At 41.9% G+C, this 23984-nt stretch overlaps 1 protein-coding gene across 40 annotated transcripts in view; it reads left to right on the top strand.

Moving 5' to 3' along the window:
• The window catches only part of CLASP2 (cytoplasmic linker associated protein 2), a 124776-nt gene that overhangs the window by 1640 nt on the left and 99152 nt on the right, over nucleotides 1-23984 (top strand). For 38 of the 40 annotated variants that reach the window (XM_062621472.1, XM_062621524.1, XM_062621506.1 and 35 more), the window contains exons 2-5: nucleotides 9388-9466; nucleotides 19808-19911; nucleotides 23316-23407; nucleotides 23811-23886. In XM_062621472.1, the coding sequence (XP_062477456.1) occupies nucleotides 9388-9466; nucleotides 19808-19911; nucleotides 23316-23407; nucleotides 23811-23886 (351 nt within the window). Of the gene's footprint in view, nucleotides 1-9387; nucleotides 9467-19807; nucleotides 19912-22336; nucleotides 22589-22667; nucleotides 22905-23315; nucleotides 23408-23810; nucleotides 23887-23984 lie in introns of those variants that run through there. The other 2 variants (XM_062621773.1, XM_062621739.1) reach the window with 2 other exon arrangements.

The following is a 23984-nucleotide window of genomic DNA, read 5'->3' as shown; positions in this document are numbered from 1 at the left end:
ATAATAAGGCTTAACTCTATTTACACGTGGGATTTCTTTATTTTGAAGCATGTTTGTCATTAAAAGAAAGGTTAGCTTGAGAAAATAACGTGGACAAGTATGATCTATTTGCCTTTAAATTCCACATCTGAGGACAGTTGCTGATGATAAGTGATGTGAAACCTAGAGAGGTTTGTAAAGAGGACTAGGTATTACTTATCTCAACAAGGTAATATGGAAGTTTCCTTTTGCTCTTTTAATTTGTCAAAATTGGGCCTTAATTCTTGAAATCTGCTTTTCAAGATGAGTGTTTCATAACACAAGACCTTCTGTTTGCTGCTAAGGTAAGGTGATAGGGCTCCTTGGGTGTTAGGACTGCAGGACAAATGAGGATATGCAGCACTCCAGATCACAGCCTCAGTCGTGCAAAATGAGTTTTAAAAACATGTTGCATGATAACTAAAATATATTTGTTACCTCTTGTCTATATCCACTTACTGTGGGCTCTTTATATATACAGTGCTCTATTTCAGAGCATGTTAAATGCATTCTATTAGCTGCAGCAGCACAGGATCTTGGATGTTTTGCTCATGATCAGTTCCAGCATTCCTGGCTGTGGTGGCAGCATCTGCTGCTTCAAAACAAAAATACTCTGGAAAACTGTGCTTTGCATCTTACGTGCATATTCTGTCTTATGCAAGCATAGGCATAACTTCAAATGTTAAATCTGAGTTTGCTGTTAAACTCAGTACCTGTATGATATAATCAAGTAATGAGTGCCCAGGCTTACATTTATTTTCAAGGAAAATATTCAAGTAATCTTCATCTTTGATTACTGTATTTTTTTTAGTGATTTGTTGGTGTCCTTTTCCTTTGCTGAGTGACAAGTGGGGAATACTGGAGGGAAATTTAAGGGGGGCATTATTTCCACTGTAAGTGATTGGTATGGATGATGAGGGAATAACTAATGTAGCTTGGCCTGGGTACGCCTTATCTTGTTCTCGTGTGCAGACTCCATTCTTGCATGCAGTGCAGTGATGACCACACTGAAAGAGAAGATGCATGATCTTGGAGCTCAACTCTCAGCTGTACCTGAGAAAACTCTAGAAAATGCCACCCTGTAAAGTTTCTGTCTCACATAACCAAAAGGGAAAGGGTCTGAAGGGAATAGAAACAGGAGAATTGATTGGGCAGACTTGATAATGAGTGGGGGGGGAAAGGGAGGAGATGTTCAGTAAACAAGTGTGGGCAATCTCTGAGGTTGAATTGTTTCAAGCAGGTTTTAGTTATCCAAATAGTGCTTTTAAGTGTCTGAAGTTTGCAGCTGTTTATAGTGGTTTAATAAGCAACCTGGCAATTCCAAACAAAGAAAGCAGATAGCAGAATTTCTTTAGTTTATCTAGCTCATCGAGGTGGAAAATGCAATTACCTGGGTAGTTACTGGTAAATCAAAAAGGTGGAAGTAAGAACGTGTTGACTCATCTGCAGATGGAGTTCTGGTGCAAGTTGGTTGTAGAGCACAGGGAGTGACCTAGAGAGATCTGAGTCATTAAAGGCTGGTCTTAATGGTGTATCGTGGGGACTTCAGCTACCAAGTCTGTGCAGTCAGGGATGAATTACTTTCCACAACTGCTGGAAACCTTGCAAAACCAGGGAGCACCCGGATTTATTTTGTATCTCATTAGAATGAAAGAGTTGCTCACTGAACTAAATATTGTTTGCTTGGTGTCCTGGTATTATGAGCTAATTTATTTCAGGTTGGTTGGGACTGACCTCTCTCCTACAGTTCAGAGGTTTCAGTTTGGCTTGGGTTTTTTTGCCTCCCGCAATGACTGGTTTCCCAAGGCTGTGAGGAGTAGTGGAGAAACAAAGTAAGAGTGGTGAATTTGGAAAGCTTTTTGAGGAGTAGGTAAGTTGGATGCAAAATATTAAGAGATGGGTGCTAGTACTCTTCCACTGGGATTTGTTCTCCTCAAACTCTGAACTATTTGGCAACTTCAGCAAATTGGAATAGTGCTAATGTTTGCACACTCCAAGCAGTAAATTAATTCCCCATTCTGTGAGGGTATTGCAACTGGTACTTGCTGGCTTTACTTGGTTAACCTGGATGTTCAGCTATGTATATGTGAGTTTTACCACATATCTTCATGTCTCTCTGGTACTAGATAGCCATTTGAAATAATTGCAAGGTTACCTGACTTTGTACAGTCTGGCTCAAACTGTTCTGTGTCTGACTTAAATAATTGGGAAACCTGCTTTGAACATCTGCCAAAGAGATGTGGGATGAAGAAATACTCAAGAAGCACCTTTGCAGGCTGTTCACATATTGTGTTTGGCTTTTTTAAGCCCACCAGAATCAAACAGTTACCCTCATAAAATTTCCTTCTGAGCAATAAAACCACCTTTCAGTTCTTTATGCAAATTCCACCTGATCAGAAATAATAAAAACTATGATTCTAGTAGTTTCTCAGGATAATTTTTGCAAGAGTGATCAGCAATGGTTGTGGCTGAGAGCCATTTTGGGGGTTCTTACCTTTGTAGTCAATATTTTAGCTTGGTTTATTCCTCAACTGTAACAGGAACATAACCAATAATCCTAATAATCACTGGGTTAATGTCAGAGGAGCAGATTGTTTGCCACGCAAAACCAAAAAATTGGGATCTCCCAGTCTTTTGCTGGTAGTGTGGATAATCTGTTTCTTTTGGGCAAATCCTTGGAATTATCTTTTATTCTATGCTCCCCTTATAGAGAGAGTTTTTTCCTTTGCTTTATTTGTCTCAACCCCAAATACTGAACGATACTGACCTGCCAGTGATGTTACTGTAGCAGTTTTGTATTTCCTTAGTTTGGCAAGTGTGTTTTGCTTGTCTTCAGTTCAACAGAAGGCCGGCAGGAGGAGCTTTCGATTGCCGGAAGGGAAGCTCTGACCTGGGGTTTTGCAGATAGGTTAAGACAAGTGGTCAGGATGTTTGGTCTCAAGTCCTTGGGCAGAGAGACAGCAGTCGTTGTAACTTCATTGACTGCATATAAGTGTGTGAAGTGGGAGCTGGAATTTGATATAATTTAAACAAAATGGAGATGAGATGTGGAAAAAGTAAGTTCAGAAGTAAATGTGAAGTCCTACATTTCAGTAAAATAATTGAACACAAGTGCAGGATGTGGGACATGGGATTAAGTGAAGGTCCTTAGGAAGAATGTGTAAGGGTTGTTTTTGAGCTGAGCACAAGCCAACTCAAAAGCAAATGCTATATTGAGTTGTAGGACTGTAACTTGCACGACAGAAAAATGGAAGAACAGAGGGCCCACCTCAACCTTTATTCTTCAGTTACTGCATAGATCCTGGTATTTCCTTAGCCTTTGTTAGCAAATAGTGGTGATTTGAATGTCTTTGTTGGAGGAGCAGCGTTTGAGCTCTTTGCTGAACTTCATTATTCCTTATTTCAGGTTTGTTTCATCTTGGCTATGTAGGAGCTACTTCCCTTATTTCTGTGTAATGAGAAAGTGATTCAGCCTGTCCATGTATGAATCCAGTTTTAGTTTTCAAGCTCAGGTATTCGATTCTTGAGTAATAATTGCTATTTTTTCATGTATTATTTATGTTCTGTTTGTAGAGTGTTAAATAAACTATTAGCCAAATAAACAAATCTTCAGAAGGCAAGGGACACTTGCAGCAAGTTTTAATTATTTGAAGTATAATTAAAACTAATTTTGCCCAGCATTTAATTACTAATGTGGAATATATAGTCTCAAACTCCCAGGCATCTCCTCCAGAAGTGGAACTGGCAGTTCTTGGTAGTTTTGCAGCTTCAGTTTGTGTAATCCAGACTAACTGTAGTCCCTGTTGAAAGAGCAGCTGTGCTTCTCCAGGCCAGGCATTCCCACTATCACTCTTGAGGCAGTTCCCTTTCTGTTGATGTTGAATTCATTTTCCAGCATTTCAACAAGCTGATTGGACTGATTCTGCAGGAGGTTTAAGTGTGTACCAGGTCAAATATGCCTGCAGGTCAAGAGGGAGAAAGAGGCTGACCCTTTTAGCCTGCAGTTTGATTTGGGCATGACTAGAGACCGTTTCCAAGCGCTGTGCAGTATGCAAGAGAGGTGCCTCCTTCAGAATGGAGCCACATGTAGTTCCACATGTGCTCATAGTGGTGTTGCCCATTTGAGCAGTGTCTTTCTTTCCCTGGCTGCTGAACTGCCTTCATTGCTCCAATGTGAGTGCTTGGGAAGCTGTACAGTGGACAGGCTTAGGGAAGATCTGTGGCTAGGGAGATGCTTTCTCTTGTTCACTTGATGCGCTGGCTTCCTAAAGCAGGTTACTCTTCAGCTGCGTGAATACTTGTCTCCTCACAGCAGAGGAGCTGGTGCCAGTGATACGAGTAAGCAGCAGAATAGGAAGAAATCACTGTGTGTTTAATAAAGTTTTAACAAAGCGGAAACGGGAAAGGAAATAAGAGACCTTGGGCACGAAAAGAATTATATTCTTTTGGAAGAAGAAAGTCCTAAAATAAAGTGGTTTTTGTTCTCCATCGACAAGCTTAGAAAGGTTTTCAAGTGCAATTGTCGAGGGGGGGGGTGGAGGGGTGGGGTGAAAGCTTTTTACCTGTTTTTTTCTTGTAATTAAAAATTTATGTAAAATTTCTTCTAAAGAGAAATGCAATGCTTACATCTCATTGTCTTCCCACTGAGCACTGCTTTTAAAGAGGCTCTGTCTTCGAGCTTTTTGCACTGCAGCGCGTAAAGTTTAAGCTAGACAACCTCAAAAAGAAAATGGTTTAAAATGTCAGGGGTTGCTCTGTGGTATAGTTCTGTTTTATACTCACTGTCCTTGGAACAGTGACTATGAAAAATATATGGCTGTGGTAAAGGGAGGAATGTTCCTTGTATGTGTGAAGCAAACTGTAGATATTCCTGTGATGGATCAAAGCTGGAGGCAGTGCGCTGCACACTTCAGAATACTGATTGCTGAGTTGTCACGGAATACAGAACAGATTGGAGATCCCACTTTCAGCCTGAACTCAAGTCAGCTTGAAGATCATGAGAGATTTTGAAGTAACAGAAGGGTGTAAATGTTTCTGAGTGTTACTGATGTGTTCTTCAGAACCGGGTAAATGTTTCTTCACTAATGCTGGGGGGGAGGAATGTTCTAGTTCTTAACTTGGGGAAGGGCAGTAAACCAGATTTATTAAGTTCTGAAATGTTTATGATGGCACTATGCCTGCCTGTTTTGGCTGCTGTACAGGAGAGGTCAAACCAACAAGGACTTCCCAGATCCATGATTATTGAGAAGGACGTCTGAGGGAGCCGAGCCTTTTCAGTGCTGAGCTATACTCATCAGCCTGTGGGTAAATCTGGGTGATTCATTCAGTAGTCCTCTCGCGGTGTGGTGACTTGCACTATGGAGCTGAAATGATTTGTGCTTGGCCCTCACAGGAGGGCTATGAAGGGAAGATTATCCTGGGGAGTCTGGTAGTCTGTACTGCTTTTGAGACTTTGTGGGTTGCAGCTGATGAGTAGCTTTAACAGTAGCAGAGATCTGATACTCTCAGCAGAGTCTTGGCTTGTAGTCCAAATTATAGTTGCAAAACACTGCTTTGAGATCAGTAAACTTGCATTTTTAGGTAGAGGAGGCTCTGCATTTGCTGAAGAATTGCAACTCAAATTGTTGAGCTTGAAGACTTTATGGTCGGTTTCCAGCATCCTCTTTCCTCGCAGTGTGAAGTGATGTGATATACGTACTACTAAACAAGAGAAGATGGTACAGATCTTGGATCTTTGGCATTGTGTCACTGTACCCTTGAAGATGGAAGAAGCATGAGAATGGAAATAATGCTTTCTTGTCAATTAAGATCTCTGAGGTATAGATAATGTGTGGCAGCTTCAGCAGCTGTGGCTGCAGTTTTGGCTGCTTGTCAGCAGAGGCAGCTGCTCTACTGATTCTGAGGGGGAGAACTGAAGTTCACTTGTTCCAGGGAGAACAGAGTCTAAGGATGACCTGGGTGGGACTGGAGACCCACCTGGGCTGAAGAAACAACCAAGGAAAATGGAAGAGGCCTTCTGCCTGTAGAGCTGGGACAGGTTTTTGTATCTGTACAAGCTTTTGGATTAAGAGAGGGAATGGAATATGGCAGATCTCAGCGAAGTGGGTAATGTGGAAAGAACTGGAGTGGAAAACAGTAAAGGAGCAAAAAGTGATGGAGTATCCTGTGAACTAGGGGAGAAGTGTGTTCAGGGAGATGAGTAAAGAGAACTACGTAAGAAACTCTTCCAAGAGAGCTGGAAAAGGAACAAGCTGCAGAGCAAGAAATAGGCTCAATTCATAATCACATTTTGGTTGGAACATCTTGACTTCACTGAAGAGCCTGGTCCTTTCCACAGCAGATAAAGTATTTCTCAGTCGGGTTGCCAATTTTATTGTGATCCAGGAAGTCAAGGACAGTCCTGAACACTGGTTTGTTAAAAAACAGCACAAGAACCAATCAACTGCAGCTTAAATTAAGTCTAAATTTCTTTTGTGAACCTCAAATGCAGTGTTTGAATGCATTAAACAATAGTGAGCTGATGAATTGGCCTCAGCATACAAAGGCCTTTCTAGGCAGCAGGCAAAAAGGCTTAATGAATGCAGAGTAAGAAACGGATCCAATGATTTTCATTCCAGAAGCAATACGTTCCTCATTGAAGTGAGTGGGAAGAGCTATGGTGCTGTTGAGAGGTTTTGCTGTCCATAGTGGAGAGCGTGTGTTGGTACAACATCCCACACAGTGTCTGAGGGGTTAGACCCTGTTTCTTACAGATCAGCTCTACCTGACTTGTGCATTGTTCTTGTTGGTTTTGCTTGAATGCTGCTCTCTTGACCCCCTGTCAGTCATTAAGGGCTCCTTCCGAAGGGCTGCTTGGATCGTATCTACCAGGAGATACTGAAGCTCAGAACATCATGTATCAAAGCAGAGAAGTGTAAGACCTAATTACAAAACCAGTGAGGTAGTTTATTTGATGTACTCTGTAGTGGTATGCTTCAGCTGACTTGTTTTGAAACACGGAATGTGAGCCAGTTTGATAGCTAGAGCAGTTTCCCACTACTTCAAGCCTGAGGTCACATTGTACTTTTTGTAGGTATCATGGCATTTCGTACCTGTTGTCATTTCCAAGGTGCATACCACAGGGGACTTTGCATGAGCTCAAGCCATATGTGCTTTACTTTTTTAAGTCTCTGAGGTGCTGCTGTTTGGAATGGAAGAAGTCTTCAAGAGGGATTTTAGAAAGATAATCAAAAGTGTGGAGAAGAGGGAGACTCTCTGTAAGTACCGTTACAGAAGGAAAGGCTGTGGTTTATGCATTAGTAGACCTCTAAATACATGCGTAGGAAGGGTACCTTAAAAGCTGCCACTGGAAGCCGAGTCTAAGGCGGAGCTTGTAATCAGGAAACAGAAGCATAGGAAAATGATGCGTATCCAGAATGAATTCCTTACTGCGTTCAGGCATCACTTTCTAGATTGAAACTTTGTCTAAGGTCTCATAAAGCTTTAACAATCTGGGAAAGAATATTAAAGGGAAGAGATTTTGGGAAACTTTGATGCTACCATAAAAACTGACTTAGTTTTTTTTTTTGTCTAAGTTACCAAGTATAGTGTTCTGTTTTCTCACCTTAAGCTGCAGATGCAGTCACCTGTTGGCAGTATATTCAGTGATGCCATCCATTTATATTTGCTCTTCCCTGTTTTAGTACGTAATAAAATGGTGTGAATTTCCACATAAGATGTACTAACTTGAAACTGAAGTTTTGTTCCCTTTGATTAAAAGGAGGTCTGTTGTACTTATAACAACTTGATTAAAATCCCCTTAATTATGTGGTTGCTTCAGACCCGAGGTTTTCTGGGGACCATATTTGTCTAGTTTCCTGTGGAAACCCAGCTCATGGGATCTCGTGTGCGTGGGCCACGTGCATTCACATTCATCTCCAGATGGATTTTCTTTGGCCTGTTGTCTGCTGTGGACCATTGTGACAGATAAGGATCTTGCGGAAACAACGTCGTCCAGGAAAATGTGGTTCCAAGTTGCAGGAAAATAAACAGCTGATAGAGGGGAGTAGCTCTGCTCAGGGCTTCACAGGGAAAAACTTCCAGTGCCTTGACTAGAAAATCCAGAGGAGAAAAAACAGTTACAAAAGCCCAAGCATCAGGAGGTCCTTCCTTTGGGATTTGCATCTTCGTGGGCTGCAAATTGAGCTAACTACAAGGTGTGGGAAATGCAGTTCTGGTGTTCATAATGAACTATGATGGGACATCAGGAATGAAGTCTTGGAACGCTGTGCGGGGTAGGCAGGGGTGAAAAAAAGCATCCTGACTTGTTGCAATAATTTAGGTCAACCACTCATTTCTGATCATGGTTTTGTTTCTCTGTTAGTTACTCTCTTACCTGCTTTGTGATCAGAGATGGGAACTTCCTCACAACCCCAGCAGTGTTTTTGACCTGTCTCTTGTTTTCTGATCTTCTTTATTTTTATTTTTATTTTTTTAACCAAAAGCAAATGAAGAGCAATGGAGCTTCTCAAGCTGAACAAGCAGGTGGACAAATGGTGTGGTCTGAACTGGTGTGCCAGGGAAAGCAGCTTCTCTCCCTTGTTTTCTTTTGGGAGTTTGGAAAACGATGTGATGACCTTAGTGGATGAGCTAAGTAGCCAGATTGCAGTAAGCTCTTAGCATCTGGAAAACTGTTTAAACCGTGGAGGTTTCCTAGTCTGTGTTAGTACTTATGTTGGGGGGCTTAGTTTTGCATTCTAAGTTTGCTTTTTCTGAGTCTTACAACTGTATCCTTCTCCTTTGGTTTTGTTCTTGGGTTGTGGGTTTGTTTGGAGTTCTTTTGTTTTCTGTTTTTTTTTGCTAAGGCATTCTGGTTGGTTTGTTTCAGCAGCTTAGCGACCTGGTAGAGGAGGGAAGGCCTACAGCCTCACTGTTACCTCGTTCAAAGGAACTTTGACTTTCATCTTAATATCAAGTTAGACCTCTAGAGTCATCTTTTAAAGGACGGACAGAACTGCAGACCCTAACATATGATCTAGACAGGAAAAAAAGAAGCTTCCTCCAACTCCTTAGTTCTCATAATTATTAATTTGAATTTTAATGATTTGTAGTTGAAAATACAAAAACATTAATAGTCTTTCTGTTTTAATACAAGTACTAAAAAACCTGAAGTGCTCTGGTATATGTAAATACACTTGATCCATCCCAAATGTATTCTGCTGACTTTGTCTTCGTGAAAGCTTCAAGGAAGCTCTCTAATTGGAGCTTTAATTTCTCTTTGGGTTAATGTCTTTCAGCATGTTTGCATATCTGTGTCTGATGTCTTTAAAATGTATTCTAAAGAATTCTTTAGTGATCTGTTTTATATATCTAATGCTTTCGTTTCAACAGGTAGCACTACTGGGATTAGATGTTTTAGGTGCCTTTGTCGACAGATTATCAGGACGCTTTAAATCCTATATAGGAACTGGTAAGTGAAATACAACTTTATTGTTAAAACCAAGAAGTAAAAGACATTCTCCTCCTTTGCCCTTCTCCCACCCTCCACAGCAGCTGAAGTCAAACATGTTGAAAGCTTTCCAAGCTAAATATAATATAGTGGTAGACATCTTATTGCTACTGTTGGAATTTAAGTAATTTGATATTAACTTGTAAGTGTTCATTTCTCATGCAATTGTTGATTTCTGGGTGGTGGTTGGGATTTTTGAGAGGTTCGGGGAACATCTCTTCAGTAATTAGGTTCATTCTATATAGCTGCTCACCACTCCCATGCTATCTATGTACTCACTAGTCCCCAAGACAGTCATCTACGAATTACATCGGAACATAAGTGTTACCTTTTAACTTGTGTTGAAGACTGAAGGTTTTATTTGCAGATCACTTAAATTAGAGCCTTATGTGTGCTGAAGCCTGTGGTCTCTGAGGACAATGTGGTCTACCTCCTGTGAGATAACTGTAGCTTTTGGTAGTTGAAACTTCTTACGGGGTGGAAAAAAAGGACTGTTGTTCTTGTGTGAAACAGTTACTTGAATGACATTCAAATGAATGGATCTGAGTGTGCCTGGGTATGAAACAGTTGTGCTAGGAGGTGTGAACAAATGATGCTGCCCAAGTCATTTTGCTAGTGTCCTTGAAAAAGGATGGTGCTACTGGAGCATTGACATTGGTGATTTATCACTGGCTGTTGCTAGCAGAAGTTTCTATCTGCACGTCCTTTCCCAAAGTTTGTGTAACTTACATCTTGTTCCCACATCTCCTCTTACCTCAGATTTTCTGCTACAATGTTAAGCTTCCTTTTCTTTATGTGTCTACTTTTGTATTTAAGAGTTAAGAAATCAGCAACATCTGAAAGTTTAGGAACACAAAGTATAGTTTGACAAGTAGCTGACCCAAGTCGCTAGAAGCCCCTTTCAGGGTGCTGCAGAGGTACTGCAGTAGTGCTGCAGAACTGGAATCTGCTGTTGCTGAGGGATTTTTCTTTGGCTTGTTCTGTACTGGAGCAGTGTAAGGGCACTGAAGCTGTATTGTGCTGTGCGGGATAGTGATTTCTGAACAGTCTCTGTCGCTACACACAGTGCTGGGCTGCAGAGTTTTATTCTGTTTTGATTTATATTTTAGTGATGTGTGTAACTGAAAATTCCAGCAGCTTTATGAAAGGTTGGAAACCTTTATTCATTTCTCTGGTTTTAAGCGTGAACTACTTCAGAAGAGACTAAAACCACTCTTTGGTTTTGTCCCAGTAGTTGAGTAGTTTGAGATTATGACCCTGTAGCATTTATACTGAGAAAACCAAAAGGAGTACTGGCACCGGGTGACCGTGGAACATGTGTAACATCAGTAGGCATCTGAAGGTGTGTACTCCACAAGTACCTTTTAGAAGAGCCCAGTAGTCGTGCCTTCTACTGAAATTGGTCTTCTGAGCATCTTCAGAATTAAGACCTGTGGAGTGCACTGTGCTGAATATGCAAGTCACTGTTGTGCATGGTCAGCCTTTAGGTAAGTTTGACAGACACCAAAACGTTAGTCTCAGTAAAGGCACAAAACAACCTTTGTTTTAGATGACTTTTACAGGAGAGTGATTTATGGTATGACTTCTCTTCAGTCAGTAGCTGTCTCTCCAAGTCTTATAACATGTCAATTTTTGCCAGTGAAGCAGTCACACAAAAACTTCAATATAAAAGTCTGGCTGTGAGGATAGTCCAGGGTTTATGAGAGTGAGTAAAAGCACACTGGTGAGCAAGAGAATGGCTTTCTTCACCAAAACTTAAAGACCCAGCGGCTTCCCAAAGCATATTCTGTTGACTCTGTAGATTTGGCTTCTAACATAATCTGAGAATGACTCCAGTAGGTCAGACCAAAGCCTCATGTCTGACAGCAATCTGCAGCTGCCTGAAAAGACAGTAAGGCCCCGACAGTCATGGAGTGATAACCCCTTCATTATGATCCCCAAGCTGTCAGTGGCTTTGCAGTTTAGAGTAGCTGAGGCCAGTGTCACCCTGTTTTCCTACAGCTGTATCCAGTTGGTTTGGCTTCTGCAGTGTTCTGTAATAATGCTTAATTATGGAAAATATTTTGTTTGGGGCTGTCTGATAACCTGATGTTTGCTGGATGTTGTGTTAGAGAGATGAGCTATCACTTCTTATCTTCTCGACCACCATCCTCATTTCACAGATCTCTTCTGTGTCTGTCCTCTGCTGTCCTTCTCCCTGCCCTGGGTACCAGTCCCAGTCTGATTGTTTCTTGTATACACATGGTTCCATAGTTTTAATTGTTTCCCCTTTAATAGCCTTTCTGTTGCAGGGCTTTGAGTTGAGGAAGCCATAGCAGCACTGATGCAGTGTATGTTTATAGCAGCATAATTCTGTTTGGGTTTATTATGTGCCTGTTACTGTTGTAATGATGAAGAACCTCTTTTTTTGTTACCCGGCTGCTTCCTGAAAATAGACCTAATACATTCATATATACTGCCTGCTGTAACAACCTGTTTCCTGTGATTCCTAGCAGATTTAGGGTCTGCTGCTCAGAGTGGTGTCTCTTTCTCCATGTGCCTTTATCACTGTGGTACCTTCCTTCCTGTAAGACCCCTTTACTTGAGAACTGTGTGAAAATCCAGCTGCACTCTGTCAGCTGAGTTACTTTATGCAAAGAGCTCTTACAAGTTAGTGAGGTACCACTTAGAATCACACAGAGTGATTTGGGTTGGAAAGGACCTTAAGATCATCCAGTTTCAACCCCCTGCCATGGGCAGGGACACCTTCCACTAGACAAAGTTGCTCAAAGCTCCGTCCAACCTAGCCTTGAAGACTGACAGGGATGGAGCATTCACAACATCCTTGGGCAACCTGTTCCAGTGCCTCACCAGTGTCACAATAAAGAACTTCTTCCTTATACCCAACCTAAATCTTTCCTGTTTAAGTTTGAAGCCATTACCCCTTGTCCTTTCCCTGTAGCTCCTGATGAAGAGTCCCTCTCCAGCATTAATTTCTTTTTATAAAATCTATATTGTCTCCTCTATGCTATAGATGATTGTGCATGTACTGACTGTAGTGGGTTCTTAACATACCAGAAGAAAGCAGAATCATGGAATCATTGAGGTTGAAAAATACCTTTAAGGTCCTCAAGTGCAACTGTTAGCCAAGCACTGCCAAGTCCACCACTAAACCACGTGCTTATGATTAATGACATTGCATGCTCTCTGCAGCTGGCATCAGTGTTCTGGGGACTTGGACACACGGATTTGGGATCTGTTTTCTAGTACCTGTAATAAAGATGCTTCAAAATACTTTGCAAGCAGTATATTTCAGGGTGTGTGTTAGTCCCTGAGGCTACGTGGCGATCTTCTAGAAGAACTGAAGCAGATTAAGGAGTGTTTAAGTGTTATATCTTTCAGTATTTAAAGCTACTCCTTATTCTGTGATTAAAAGAGATTACATAAGAGTACATAATTACCCTGTCACAATCTATTTTCCCAGGTGATGGCATTAATTAGTAAAATATATATCAGAAATAAAAGAGGATTAGAACTATGGGCAGGTGTAATGGCAATAGAGCTTATGGGACAAGTCTGTACTCATAGTTTCATTTCTAAAAGAAGTGAATGTTCTCTACTTATTGCCCACTCATTTTCAAAGGAATGAGAAAAGAAAAAGTGTAATGAAGGTATATGGACCCTGTGTGACATTTAATGTGGTGTTATATCATGACATTTTCCTGCACATATTGAACTGCCCATTAGTCTATCATATAATTATCTTGTCATTCACTTTCACATACAGCTTTCCAAGATATACTGCAAAATGTATTATAGTTATCTGCAGATTAAAGGAAAGATACTTGACACTTAAGAACAAAACACACGTTATACTTAGGTGCATATGTGTAAGTCTGAATTAGACACATTTTACACACAAAGCCCCCAGTGTAGACCTATATATATGTGTAATAACAGTTTCAAATTCTTACGGGAGTCACTCTTCATTAGGAACTGTAGTGATAGGACAAGGGGTAAAGGGTTCAAACTTAAACAGGGGAAGTTCAGGTTAGATATATGGAAGAAGTTCTTTAGTGTGAGGGTGTTGAGGCACTGGAATGGATTGCCCAGGGAGGTTGTGAATGCTCCATCCCTGGTGGTGTTCAAGGCCAGGTTGGACAGAGCCTTGGGTGAGATGGTTTAGTGTGAGGTGTCCCTGCCCATGGCAGGGGGGGTTGGAAGTGGATGATCTTAAGGTCCTTTCCAACCCTAACTATTCTATGATTCTATGTAAAAAGAAACCAGTGGGCAAAAATACTTTTGGGAGGTTGTTGTAGTGCCATACACCAAGATGTGAAACCAATTGCAAGTGTTCAAATTCTTTCCCAGGAGGCTTCTAGAAGTGATAGAACCACCTTTGAATTAGGCTCTTCAGATCAGTTTAAATGTTCTTACAAATTTATTGTTACAATTAAGCATTCAAGTATGTTGCCTGATTTATTTGCACATCCTTACGACCGCTTTAAATGTGCATTAGTATTTGGAGGGTGCTTGGATTTAAAAGCAGTTGGTACAAGAATTCGGAAGTGTTTGTTTGAGTAAGACTGCATTGAGATAAGTGACACCCAGGTTCTGAATTTTTCTCTCTCCTTCTTTATGATTAGAGTTTTGGGATGGAAAATACCTAAATACACAGTTTAATCAAGATGTGACTCTTCAGTTAAGTGGATTTGATGATGTGTGGAGAAGTGCTTTCCTCAACAGTATGAAAACCAAGGAATGTTTTAGCATGAGCTACCATGAGTATATATATATAGATATGTGTGTGTGTGTGTAATAGCAGTTTCAAATTTTTATTGGAGGGACTCTTCATTAGGATATATGGATATATATATTATGGGTATATGGATTTATATATTTATATTTACATATTAATATTCACCTATTTATATATTGATATTTATATATTAATATATATTAATATTTAGTGTATGGATTTTAGATTAGATATAAGGAAGAACTTCTTTCCTGTTAGGGTGGTGAGGCACTGGAATGGGTTGCCCAGGGAGGTTGTGAATGCTCCATCCCTGGCAGTGTTCAAGGCCAGGTTGGACAGAGCCTTGGGTGAGATGGTTTAGTGTGAGGTGTCCTTGCCCATGGCAGGGGGATTGGAGCTGGATGATCTTAAGGTCCTTTCCAATCCTAAATATTCTGTGATTCTATAACATGTGGAAGAATATGGAATCTTCAGGTTCTAGGAGCTGACTGAGTTTTATTCTGTTTTCTATGTACTTTATTATAATTCAAGAAACTGAATTGCTCAGCTAATATAAAGCAAGCTTTCGTACTTATGTGAGAAGAGTCCTGTGTCAAAGGCGTCTTCTTGTGCCTAACTGCAGGTCAGGGGTGTCTGATACTGCCTTTTCATTTTATTGCTTATTGAGCTCAGGAAAAGCTGTCTGGATATGAATTGTAGGATTTGCTTAAGCAATAAAATGCTACTGAGGCTTTCATCAGAGGCTTCATTATTTGGGGTGGGGGTGGTTCTTCTTTTCTTCTTCAGACTAGATGTTTTGAATTGCTTTTATGTTTTCAGATGTAACAAAAAGATGAATTTCCTGCAACATCTCAGAAAAGCCTTATGTTTTCTTTGGTTCCCTCTAGAGGGATCCCAGCTGATTGTCGCAGCTGATGTAAGCTGCAACTTTTTTACATCTTGGTGACAGTTTCTCTAAAGTTTTAGTAAAAAAAATAAATCTATGCAGCCTTTGAAAGCTTTTTCTGTCCTGGCTGGCACTGGAATTTAGTAGTAGTGGGAATGAATGTTACCTGAAGTGATCCACGCCTGAAGTGCTAGGCTGTGATTTACAGTACCATCTGCTTGCTGTCTGTGGACTCCTCACTGTGTGACACCTAGAAATGCAGTGCCGTTAAATAAGAGGAGAGAAATCACAGCCTTCCTTGGTTTCTGTTTGGTTCTAGTTAATACTAGTTCTGTAAAGCCAGCCTAGAGCTAAACAGTTTTAAAAGATGGCATGAACATTTGTTCTCTCTACTTTCTAGTTTCCTTGCTGGTCAGGTACAGCTCTTTGGACCTGAAGGCTCTTGTCCTGTGTTCCTGAGACTGAAACCTTGCTAGGTTAATGAATTAATTGTGTTAAACCAAAAAGGTGTGTGTTTTCCTTCCACTGCCTGTGAAGAAGAGTATCTTGTTAATCCTGCTTTTCTTAGATGGCTTCTGAAGAGACCCAGAGAAGCACATTAATGTCTGAGATGGATTTGGATTAGACTTGCTGGGGTCTGCACTTTATCTTGAGGAGGGGAGAGCCTGCTAATGGTTCTTTGCTTACAAGTAGCCCTTGGCCATGTGGGTCTGTTATTGTGGCCCTAGTGCCAGCCCCATAGGAGCCTCTCTGGGGCTCCTTTCTCTCCCGTGCATTGTAGCCAGCAGAACAGACTGCTTTTTCTGTCCTTGTGCTCCTTTCCAATGCAGCTGCTTAATGCTGTGCCTGAGCTGGCAGTTCCTGAGAAAATGAGGCAGATACAGGTTGCTGCCTCGGTGTAATCTGTGTCTGTCCTCAAAGCTTTTTCTTTTAATGGCTAAGAAGTTAGACTTTTTAGTGACAGAATTTCTGCCAGTACTGATGTTGTTTCCCAGGCACAGATTCTTGTTAGCTTAATGCTTTCTGTAGGCCTTTGCAGCAAAGCAGACATGGCCTATCAAAATGTGGGCCATTGAAATGGGTAGATGTGAGAGGGTAAGAGGCCATAAAACAGGCGCTTACAAAGAGCAGGTGTAATTGGCAGGAGAGCAGGAGCAGAAGCAGAAGGAGCTGTGAGGGATAACACAAACTGAAAAGCCCCATGTTTGTGTCACAACAGAAGGAACTCTTGTTAAAGTTTAACAAAAGGAAATTGTTGTGCTTCCAGTGGCATTCCAGCTGCAGGGGGGTCATGCAGTTAAGCTGCTTGGCATTCTTAAAAACACATTGGGGGCTGTTCTAAGCACTGACTCCTGGGATTTACTTGTTCATCATCTTCATTCCCTGTAAAAGAAATAAATCTGTCATCTCTCAAGGCTGTACCCAGACTCCCCAGGCTGGTTTTGGACTTAACTCTGTTTCTGCTGTCCAGCTTGTGGTGATGAAGTCATTATGTGAATGTGTAAAAGTGAAAATCTATTTAGGCTTACTGAGCCAAGAGAAGGAAGACAAAGAATGGAAGAGAAACCGATGGGATAATAAGCTCTGTTAGGGATATAGTAGAAAGGAGAAAGGCGTAAAGATGGTAAATAGCAGGGCAGTTTGATGTACATCTGGTAGAATTATTGTGTGCTATAGATTATTTTTACTGACACTCCTGAGTTTTCTTCAGTAATAAATCCCTATAAAGTTGTGGTGTAACAGAAGTCTCAACAGGAAAAACTCGGGAGTAGCTGGTAGTGATAGGAAGCTTTGGCAATGTGGTGAAAAGGCAAATTGAATGGGATATAGTGCCGCTTGGCCCTGCAAAAATAACCAGCAACTGCAAAGGGGAATCGGTGTTTCCTGAATTTAGTATAATGTTTCTCTTCATATTGGCAGAAGTAAATGAATAAAAGGAAGAAAGTTGTCATGTTAGGTTTTCCAGAGTCCGTTTCAAATAGTGAAGTAGTATAGAATAGCAGTGAGTCCATACTGAATACAGCAAGTTATATACTTCACTGGGTAACTTGTTAGGAGACTATGACTTCAAATACCACCTTCATATATGGTCTTGCTCCTCCTTTCTCACCTTCCTTTTAACTCCAACATCTATTTGAGATCGTTTAGTTGCAGAGTGATGCTTAGAAACAACCATATGTGTGTATTGTCACTGCAGCATAAAGGATGCTAATTCAATCGTGGTAATGAAATGTATAAAACCTAGAGGAAAAGTATCAGCCAAAGTGATTGTTCAGTTGTATTTGGAATGAAGTGAAGGGGAGCATTGTTCTTGGTGATTTATTTTCTGTCATTCATTTTTTGGGATGTAGTAGTGCTCTAATCTCCTAAAGCAGAGGCTTAAGTTATGATAAAGGGTGCCCTTGTATTGCAAGTATGACTTCAGCTGTAGCTGGTAGGGGTAGAAATCTGCCTAAAGCTGCCTAAATCTTTCTGTAGAACCTTAGTGTGTGCACATCCAGTCGATACTTCCTAAGGTGCCAGAACCTCCATAGGCTGTTCCTGTTGGCTCAGTTTCAACATAACTCTTGGCTCATGCTTTTGATTGACACACGTGTATTACCTGGAATGTCTGAGCATGTCCTCAGTTCACTCTGCAAACAGACAAGTGCTGGTACGAGGGGTGGTATGAGCTGTGAGGGGCAAACTGGCTGGCACAGTGAGTGGGCAAAGGTGCTGCTTTCTATTGACAGCACCGGCTTATCCTGGTGCAGAGCAAAAGCCTGTGTCAGTCTGTCATCTCTAACTGCTGCTGTGGGCTTAGGTGAGGTTTCTTATGAGAACTTAAAGTTTCTTGTGGTTTGGGATTTTGGCTGGGCAGGAGTAGAGAGGAGCAAGGAGAGGCCAGGAGGCTTGGAGTAGGGGGAAGAGAGGGGTGATCAGCAAAACCAGGCTGCTGGGGTAGACCCAAGTGTCTCAAATGGTGTCAGAAATTTTGGGGAAGAAGATGTGTTTCCCACTTATTCCTAGAAAGCACAGCTAACACAAATCAGCTATTTTTCTCTATTGCTCTTTTTAGATGTGTCTGATGCTGGGAGAACAAGCGTTGAAGGCATTAGAAGCTCAAGCTGAAATATGTTTAAGGGAGATTCCCTTCTGGTTGAGTGCTCTGAAACTTCTTCAGTAGGCAACCAGCGATTTCCTGCTGGAGCCTTCTTTGTCAGAGAGGATGAAATACCAAACTGAGTATCAGCATTCGACAGCCTCGTTTCATTTTCCTTATGCAAAAAGAATATATCATGTCTTGCATGGGGTCCTACAGAAACTTGAGATTTGAGGGGGGAGTCAAGCCTGCAGCCATTTGGGTCCCTGAGCAGGTCCCATAGCAGCCTGTCCCTCTGTGACAGGGGCTGGCGTGTTCAGCAGCCGTGTGCTCTGAAATGTGTAGGCTGAGGCATGGCTTAGTTCAACGGGGTGAGCTCATCTCTGTTCTGCGGCTCCTAGTAGCTGTTCTCTGTACTTGCCTTGGTGATGTGAGTGGGGCCCTGGTATCTGCAGCTCCATCAACTGACTCAGTGTGCTCATCGGTCACAAAGGAGCCCTGTTCCCACAGGACTGGCACTCCGTGTGTTCCCCTCTGCTTCCCTGGGGCTGGGGCTGTTCCCCTCTCCGTAAACCCGGAGTTGCCTTCAGCTGCACAGCAGTCAGCTCTAGGGTAGCAGACCTCACCCGTAACACGTGCCATGGGTAAAAGGTCCATTTAGAAGTGCTGGAAAGAGTCATGGAAAGCGATGCTGGCAAGAAAGATGCAATCAGTAAGTGTAGGAGTGATGGGCAGTTTATGGCAAGGGGTCAGCTCTGTACTCCCCAGGATCACTTACTGAACTCTGGATGTTTTTTCTGTGCTCACAAACTGGGGACAAAACCCACCCAAGCCACGGAACAAAACCAAACCATCCCTCCAACACCCAAAGCAAACAACCAGCACCCCACCCCAACAAAACAACCCTGAAACCTCAATGTTCCACCCCAACAGGAGCACCAACCCAAACAAAATAACTCCAAACTCCTCAAACTATAAACTGAGAGTAGCTGTTAATTCATTTACAGGAGAACAGGGAGGGAAGATAGATGAGAAACACAAAAACTTTGTAGCTAAAGATGTCAGGGGAATATCCAGAGCCAGGAGAATTCAGTGCTCAGAGGAGGACACTTAGGAAGTGTTCCGATACAGCAGGAGGGGAAATTGAAACTTCAGTACTGTAATACTCATGGCACAGAAAGGGCTGCTGGTTTTAATGTAAGAACAGAGGGGACATCCTGAGTTTCTGATTCTGTCCCCTTTCTCTTACTGGCAACTCGGTTGTTCAGTTAGTACTATAAAATGGTGAAGCGCTGTTAAAATTCTTTCAGATCTCCCTTTCAAACAATAGAGCAATACTGTTATTTACTGCCTGGGTAGAATAGGACACAATTAATTTGGTAGCAGTCACTGTAAAATACCCTCGAGCGTTCAGACGTGGGACACCAAATGCAGCAAAAGGTGATTTTTAGCTGGACTTTAATATGTTTTGACCAACTTAAAATCAGTTTTGATTTTCGTATGAGATTGTATTTTAAATCTGTTTCAGGAAATCTGTGTAAGCATCAGAAAACCTTCACTGAGGGGCTAATCTTTTTCTTCTTCTCTCTTTTGCAGTTCTCCTGCCTTTGATCGATCGTATGGGAGATGCCAAAGACCAAGTTCGGGAGCAAGCACAGAATCTCATACTGAAATTGATGGATGAAGCAGCACCACCCATGGTATGATTACTTAGTGTAGGTTCAGGTGGAGGCCTCCAGCGGGCTTATGGCTTGTGTATGAGCTTACCTTCGAATATGTGACAGTGTTGTGGTGACTGTGAGTAGTGCAAAGGCTGAAGATATCCTTCCTGGGGTAACACCGATGCATTGTTCAGCTGGAGATAAAAATCTGGCCGTGCAGTGCTGCAGTCTTTGCTTATGGGAGCTGAATTCTGAGTAGATGCTTTTGTGTCATGTGGCAGAACTTTGTCAATTAAAGCATGTTTGAAGCATCCTCCTGGCTTTGAGTTTGCATTAATGGGAATAAATAAGTTTGTTTAGCTCTGACTTTGGTTTAAAATTAGCTTTGTACTTGAACATGGAGTAGTCCTGCAGCTGAGGCCATCCATTCTAATGTAGAAAATATGGCTTTCTAAATGTATGGCAGATGCTCTGTGTGAACCGTGGGCAAAGTGAGGGGGGAGATAAAGTGCCCTCTTGATTGTCTGAGGTTGAAGTTTGAGTTAAGCAGATTTACAGCTCTTAGCATTAGGTGGCTTCCATCCTAGGAAGTTAGGTGCTAAATCTTCCAGTTTCTACTCTGAGTCTGAAAAACGTAGGCTTGTTTAACAGGGTTATATTGTTTGAGCAGTGATGTTGTTTGGAACTCTGTGGATCCTGGTTGTCAATAGGGACTTACAATTTGAGGTTTTAGTTTCTGAAGCAAATCTGTCAGAGTTTTAAGTGCAGAACTTTATAGGGAACATTTTGGGTTTTGTGAGCAAAAATAAGGTTTGTTTGTGTGCTAATTCCTGTCTTGTTTTATTCATAGATACAGACTTGAACATTTGTGCGCAGAGAATAAGATTTACTTGATGTGCAGTCAGAAAACTGTTCTTGGTTGCTTTGTTTGCCTGATAGGGAAGACGAGGCATGTCTAGCAAATATAAAAGCATATTTATCTCCCTTCCAATGTGAGGCATTTTCTTGCATGATTTGGTCACAGATCTGACTGGGGTTTAGGCATCAAAGCCTAGTGGTTTCATCCACAGAGACTTGCCTTGACCTTTTCAAGAGATCCCATTTTGATTGTAGTCATTGACAAAGACATTGCAGCATTTTTTTCTTGCCCAAGAGCAAGTAGTTCATGAGTGACATGTTCCTATGCCCAACACGCTCCGAAGTACCTGACACTGAGAGCTGAAAGTACACCTACCTCTACAGTCACAGCATTTGGATAAATGCAGAGCATCTTGGAGACAGACACCTTCATTTGAACCATTGCTGATAAAAACTGTGGTGATAGTTGCTTCGTGCTAGGCCCTCATCATGGAAGTGCTTTAGATTACTGGTCCATCTTTTGGTCTCTGAAGAGTTGTTAGGCTGAAGGTTGTACACTGAGGTCATGGAAGGAAGCTTCCACCCCCTTGGAAGCTTACTCACAGTGTCAGAAAGAATACTAGGTTTGTGGTGTGGAAGGAACAGCGTGTGTAAGAGAAGGGATGGATCTTGTGGTAACTCCCCTAGGGTGGAAGAAACCCGGCTTCAGTCATTTGCTCTCAGGACAGCCTATGTATCATTAAAAATGTGGATGAAAAGCATTACTCGTCCTCACAGCAGGGACAGCAGCAGAAAAGTCTCTCCTGTGCCTCCAACATTGAAATACAGAGTTTTAGGCTCCCATTGATGCAGAGAAACATCCTTTTGGAAGAACTGGGTGGAATAATCTTTCGGGGATAAGCCTTGTAAGTTTCTTTCCAACCAACTCATCTTGTCTGTTCTAGCGTGTTGTTGAATGATACTGAGTTTGTTCTGTCGCCAGTTCCCTTTTCTTGGTTTAGATGTGTTTGGGTCTTTTTTGTTTGTTTGGGGTTTTTCTATGAGTGAGAACTAGACATAGCTGGTTATGGGCAGGAAAGCATAAAAATAAGAGCATCATGGTATAAATGCACCCATGGGACAAAGGAAGGTTGACATCAACTGTTGCTAGCGAGTTGTGAGAGTCGACATTGCTAAGCAGCCGTTTGGATTTCTCTGTTTAGAAGAACTGAGTTATGAAAGTAGGGTAAATTCAGTGAATTTCTCTTAGCCTTTGTTTGTTTCATCACTCTACAGCTCCCTCCCTACCTGTATGTTTTGCACCCCTAGCATGGAGACTTTCATTTTCCCATGTTTGTCCAGGACAGTGGCTCAGCTGGAAGGGTGTTTTCTCCCATGAATTCCTGTTGTTTGTTGTTAATCTGTGCAGTTTTAACAAGCTGCATCCTGCTTGTTTGAGCAGAATGTAATGAAATACAAACCAAACCAACCAGAAACCACAGATGGGACAAAGCGATCAAGCAAGGCTCTAACTGGAGAGTTTTTACATCTGCTGTGAAGTGTGCTGCCTCCTGAATGGAGAGGCTGCAGTGTTCCCTGCTCTTAGGCTGGCTGTCTTTGATGAGTTGCTGTTTGGGGGGGTTTGGGTTGGTTTTATTCAGGAGGGCGAACAGGGCTGCAGTCATTCACATGCAGCGCACCTCAGCAGCTGTGTGTGGAGGGACTGCACGCTGCAGTGGCCCCGTTCGGAGCAGGAGCGAGGGTGGTGCCTGGGCTGGGCGATGTGCAGCCATCGCCAGCAGCCTCCCCGCTGCTGGGGCTGTCATGGCAGCGCTGCCGCCGCATCTGCGCCGGAACACCGCCGGGAATCCCCAGCCCCGTAAGCTTCACCTTTGTGCTTCCTGCACGCTAACGTACAGCTAGAGAAGGACAAGGAGATGGACAGGTACACAGGCAAACGGAGGAGGGAAGGGCTAAAGGCAGGCAGTGGAAAACTAAGTGCGCAAGAAGGGGAATGAGGGTTCAGAGAGCCGGAGAGACGCAGCACGGGAAGCGGCGCAGCACAAAAGGAGGAACGAAAGCAGAGCAGAAATGGAAGCGAGGGAATTAGCATGAATGGACTGAAAGAAATAACTGACACAGGAAGAAATACATTTAAAGCAGAAGTAGGGGGGAATTGGACAGCAGGGGTGTGGGTAAGGATGAGCTGAGATGAAGGAGAGATTTTGGCAGGGAAACAGAATATGAAGCAAGAAGAATATAGGAACTTCTGCTTGAGTCAGTGGTTTGTGGTGTCAGCGTTTGCTTGGTGTGTGTTAACTGTAACAAATCTGCATGTTTCTAAGAGCTGTTGCTCAAAGAGTACAAATACTCAGCTACGTTTCTGAAGTGTTCTTCCAAATTGTTTTTGGCATAGGAATAATTCGTGTTGTGTTCCATGCTGTGCATTTTGTAACTGCATTTTATCTGAGAAGTGCCTTTACTTCTCTGGTGGACCTGTCTTCTGCTGGTTTCTTGCAACTGTTATGAATGTAGTTATGAAATACGAATAGATTTACGTCTTGTTGTACTCTTGGTAATCAAAGACAACTGTTTCTGTTTTATAGCACATTTGGGAGCGCCTTGCTGTTGGTTTTAAACACAAGAACTACCGATCCCGAGAAGGAGTGTGTTTGTGTCTTGTTGCTACCTTAAACATGTAAGCTTTGTGTTTCTATGGAGATGTAATGGTTCTCCCCTTCTTCTGAATGGTGTTCTTCTCTGAAACAAATACTTGAAGAAGTCTGATTCAATTAAATTGATAAATGGGAAAAAAATCAAACCTTTTCACTTGTGAGCTTTCTGAAAGAAAGACTGAAGCTGTAGTATTTCTGCCTTACTTGAAAGTAGACAGAGGACTAGTAAGAAAAAGATGGAGCTTGATTGGTGCAAGTCTGTATTTTATCAGTGCTAAGCTGAAAGTTTACTTCTGCAGGAAGTACTTTGTTTTTCTGTTAAAAAAACAGCACAAAAACCCCAACCAGAACCAAACCAACAACAAAAATACCCCAAGCATTTAACTTGTATTTTTAAATGTAACTTCTATTTTTTATTATTTCTAGTTATGGTGCACAATCATTAACTCTCAGCAAGTTGGTACCGCATCTGTGTATAGCGCTTGGTGACTCCAACAGTCAGGTAAGGGTTTCGTTACTTACTGGTGAGTCAACAGCCATACCTTGGCAAAGGAATGAAAGTCACATAAACGTAGATTAAGAACAGCCAATACGCCTGCT

The sequence above is a fragment of the Pezoporus occidentalis genome, unplaced genomic scaffold (genome assembly GCF_034315485.1).
Source record: "Pezoporus occidentalis ecotype Australia unplaced genomic scaffold, CSIRO_AGI_Poc_V1 ctg107, whole genome shotgun sequence".
Lineage (NCBI taxonomy): Eukaryota > Metazoa > Chordata > Aves > Psittaciformes > Psittacidae > Pezoporus > Pezoporus occidentalis.
Note: the sequence above shows the minus strand (reverse complement) of the source record. Positions and strands in the feature narration are given on the sequence as shown.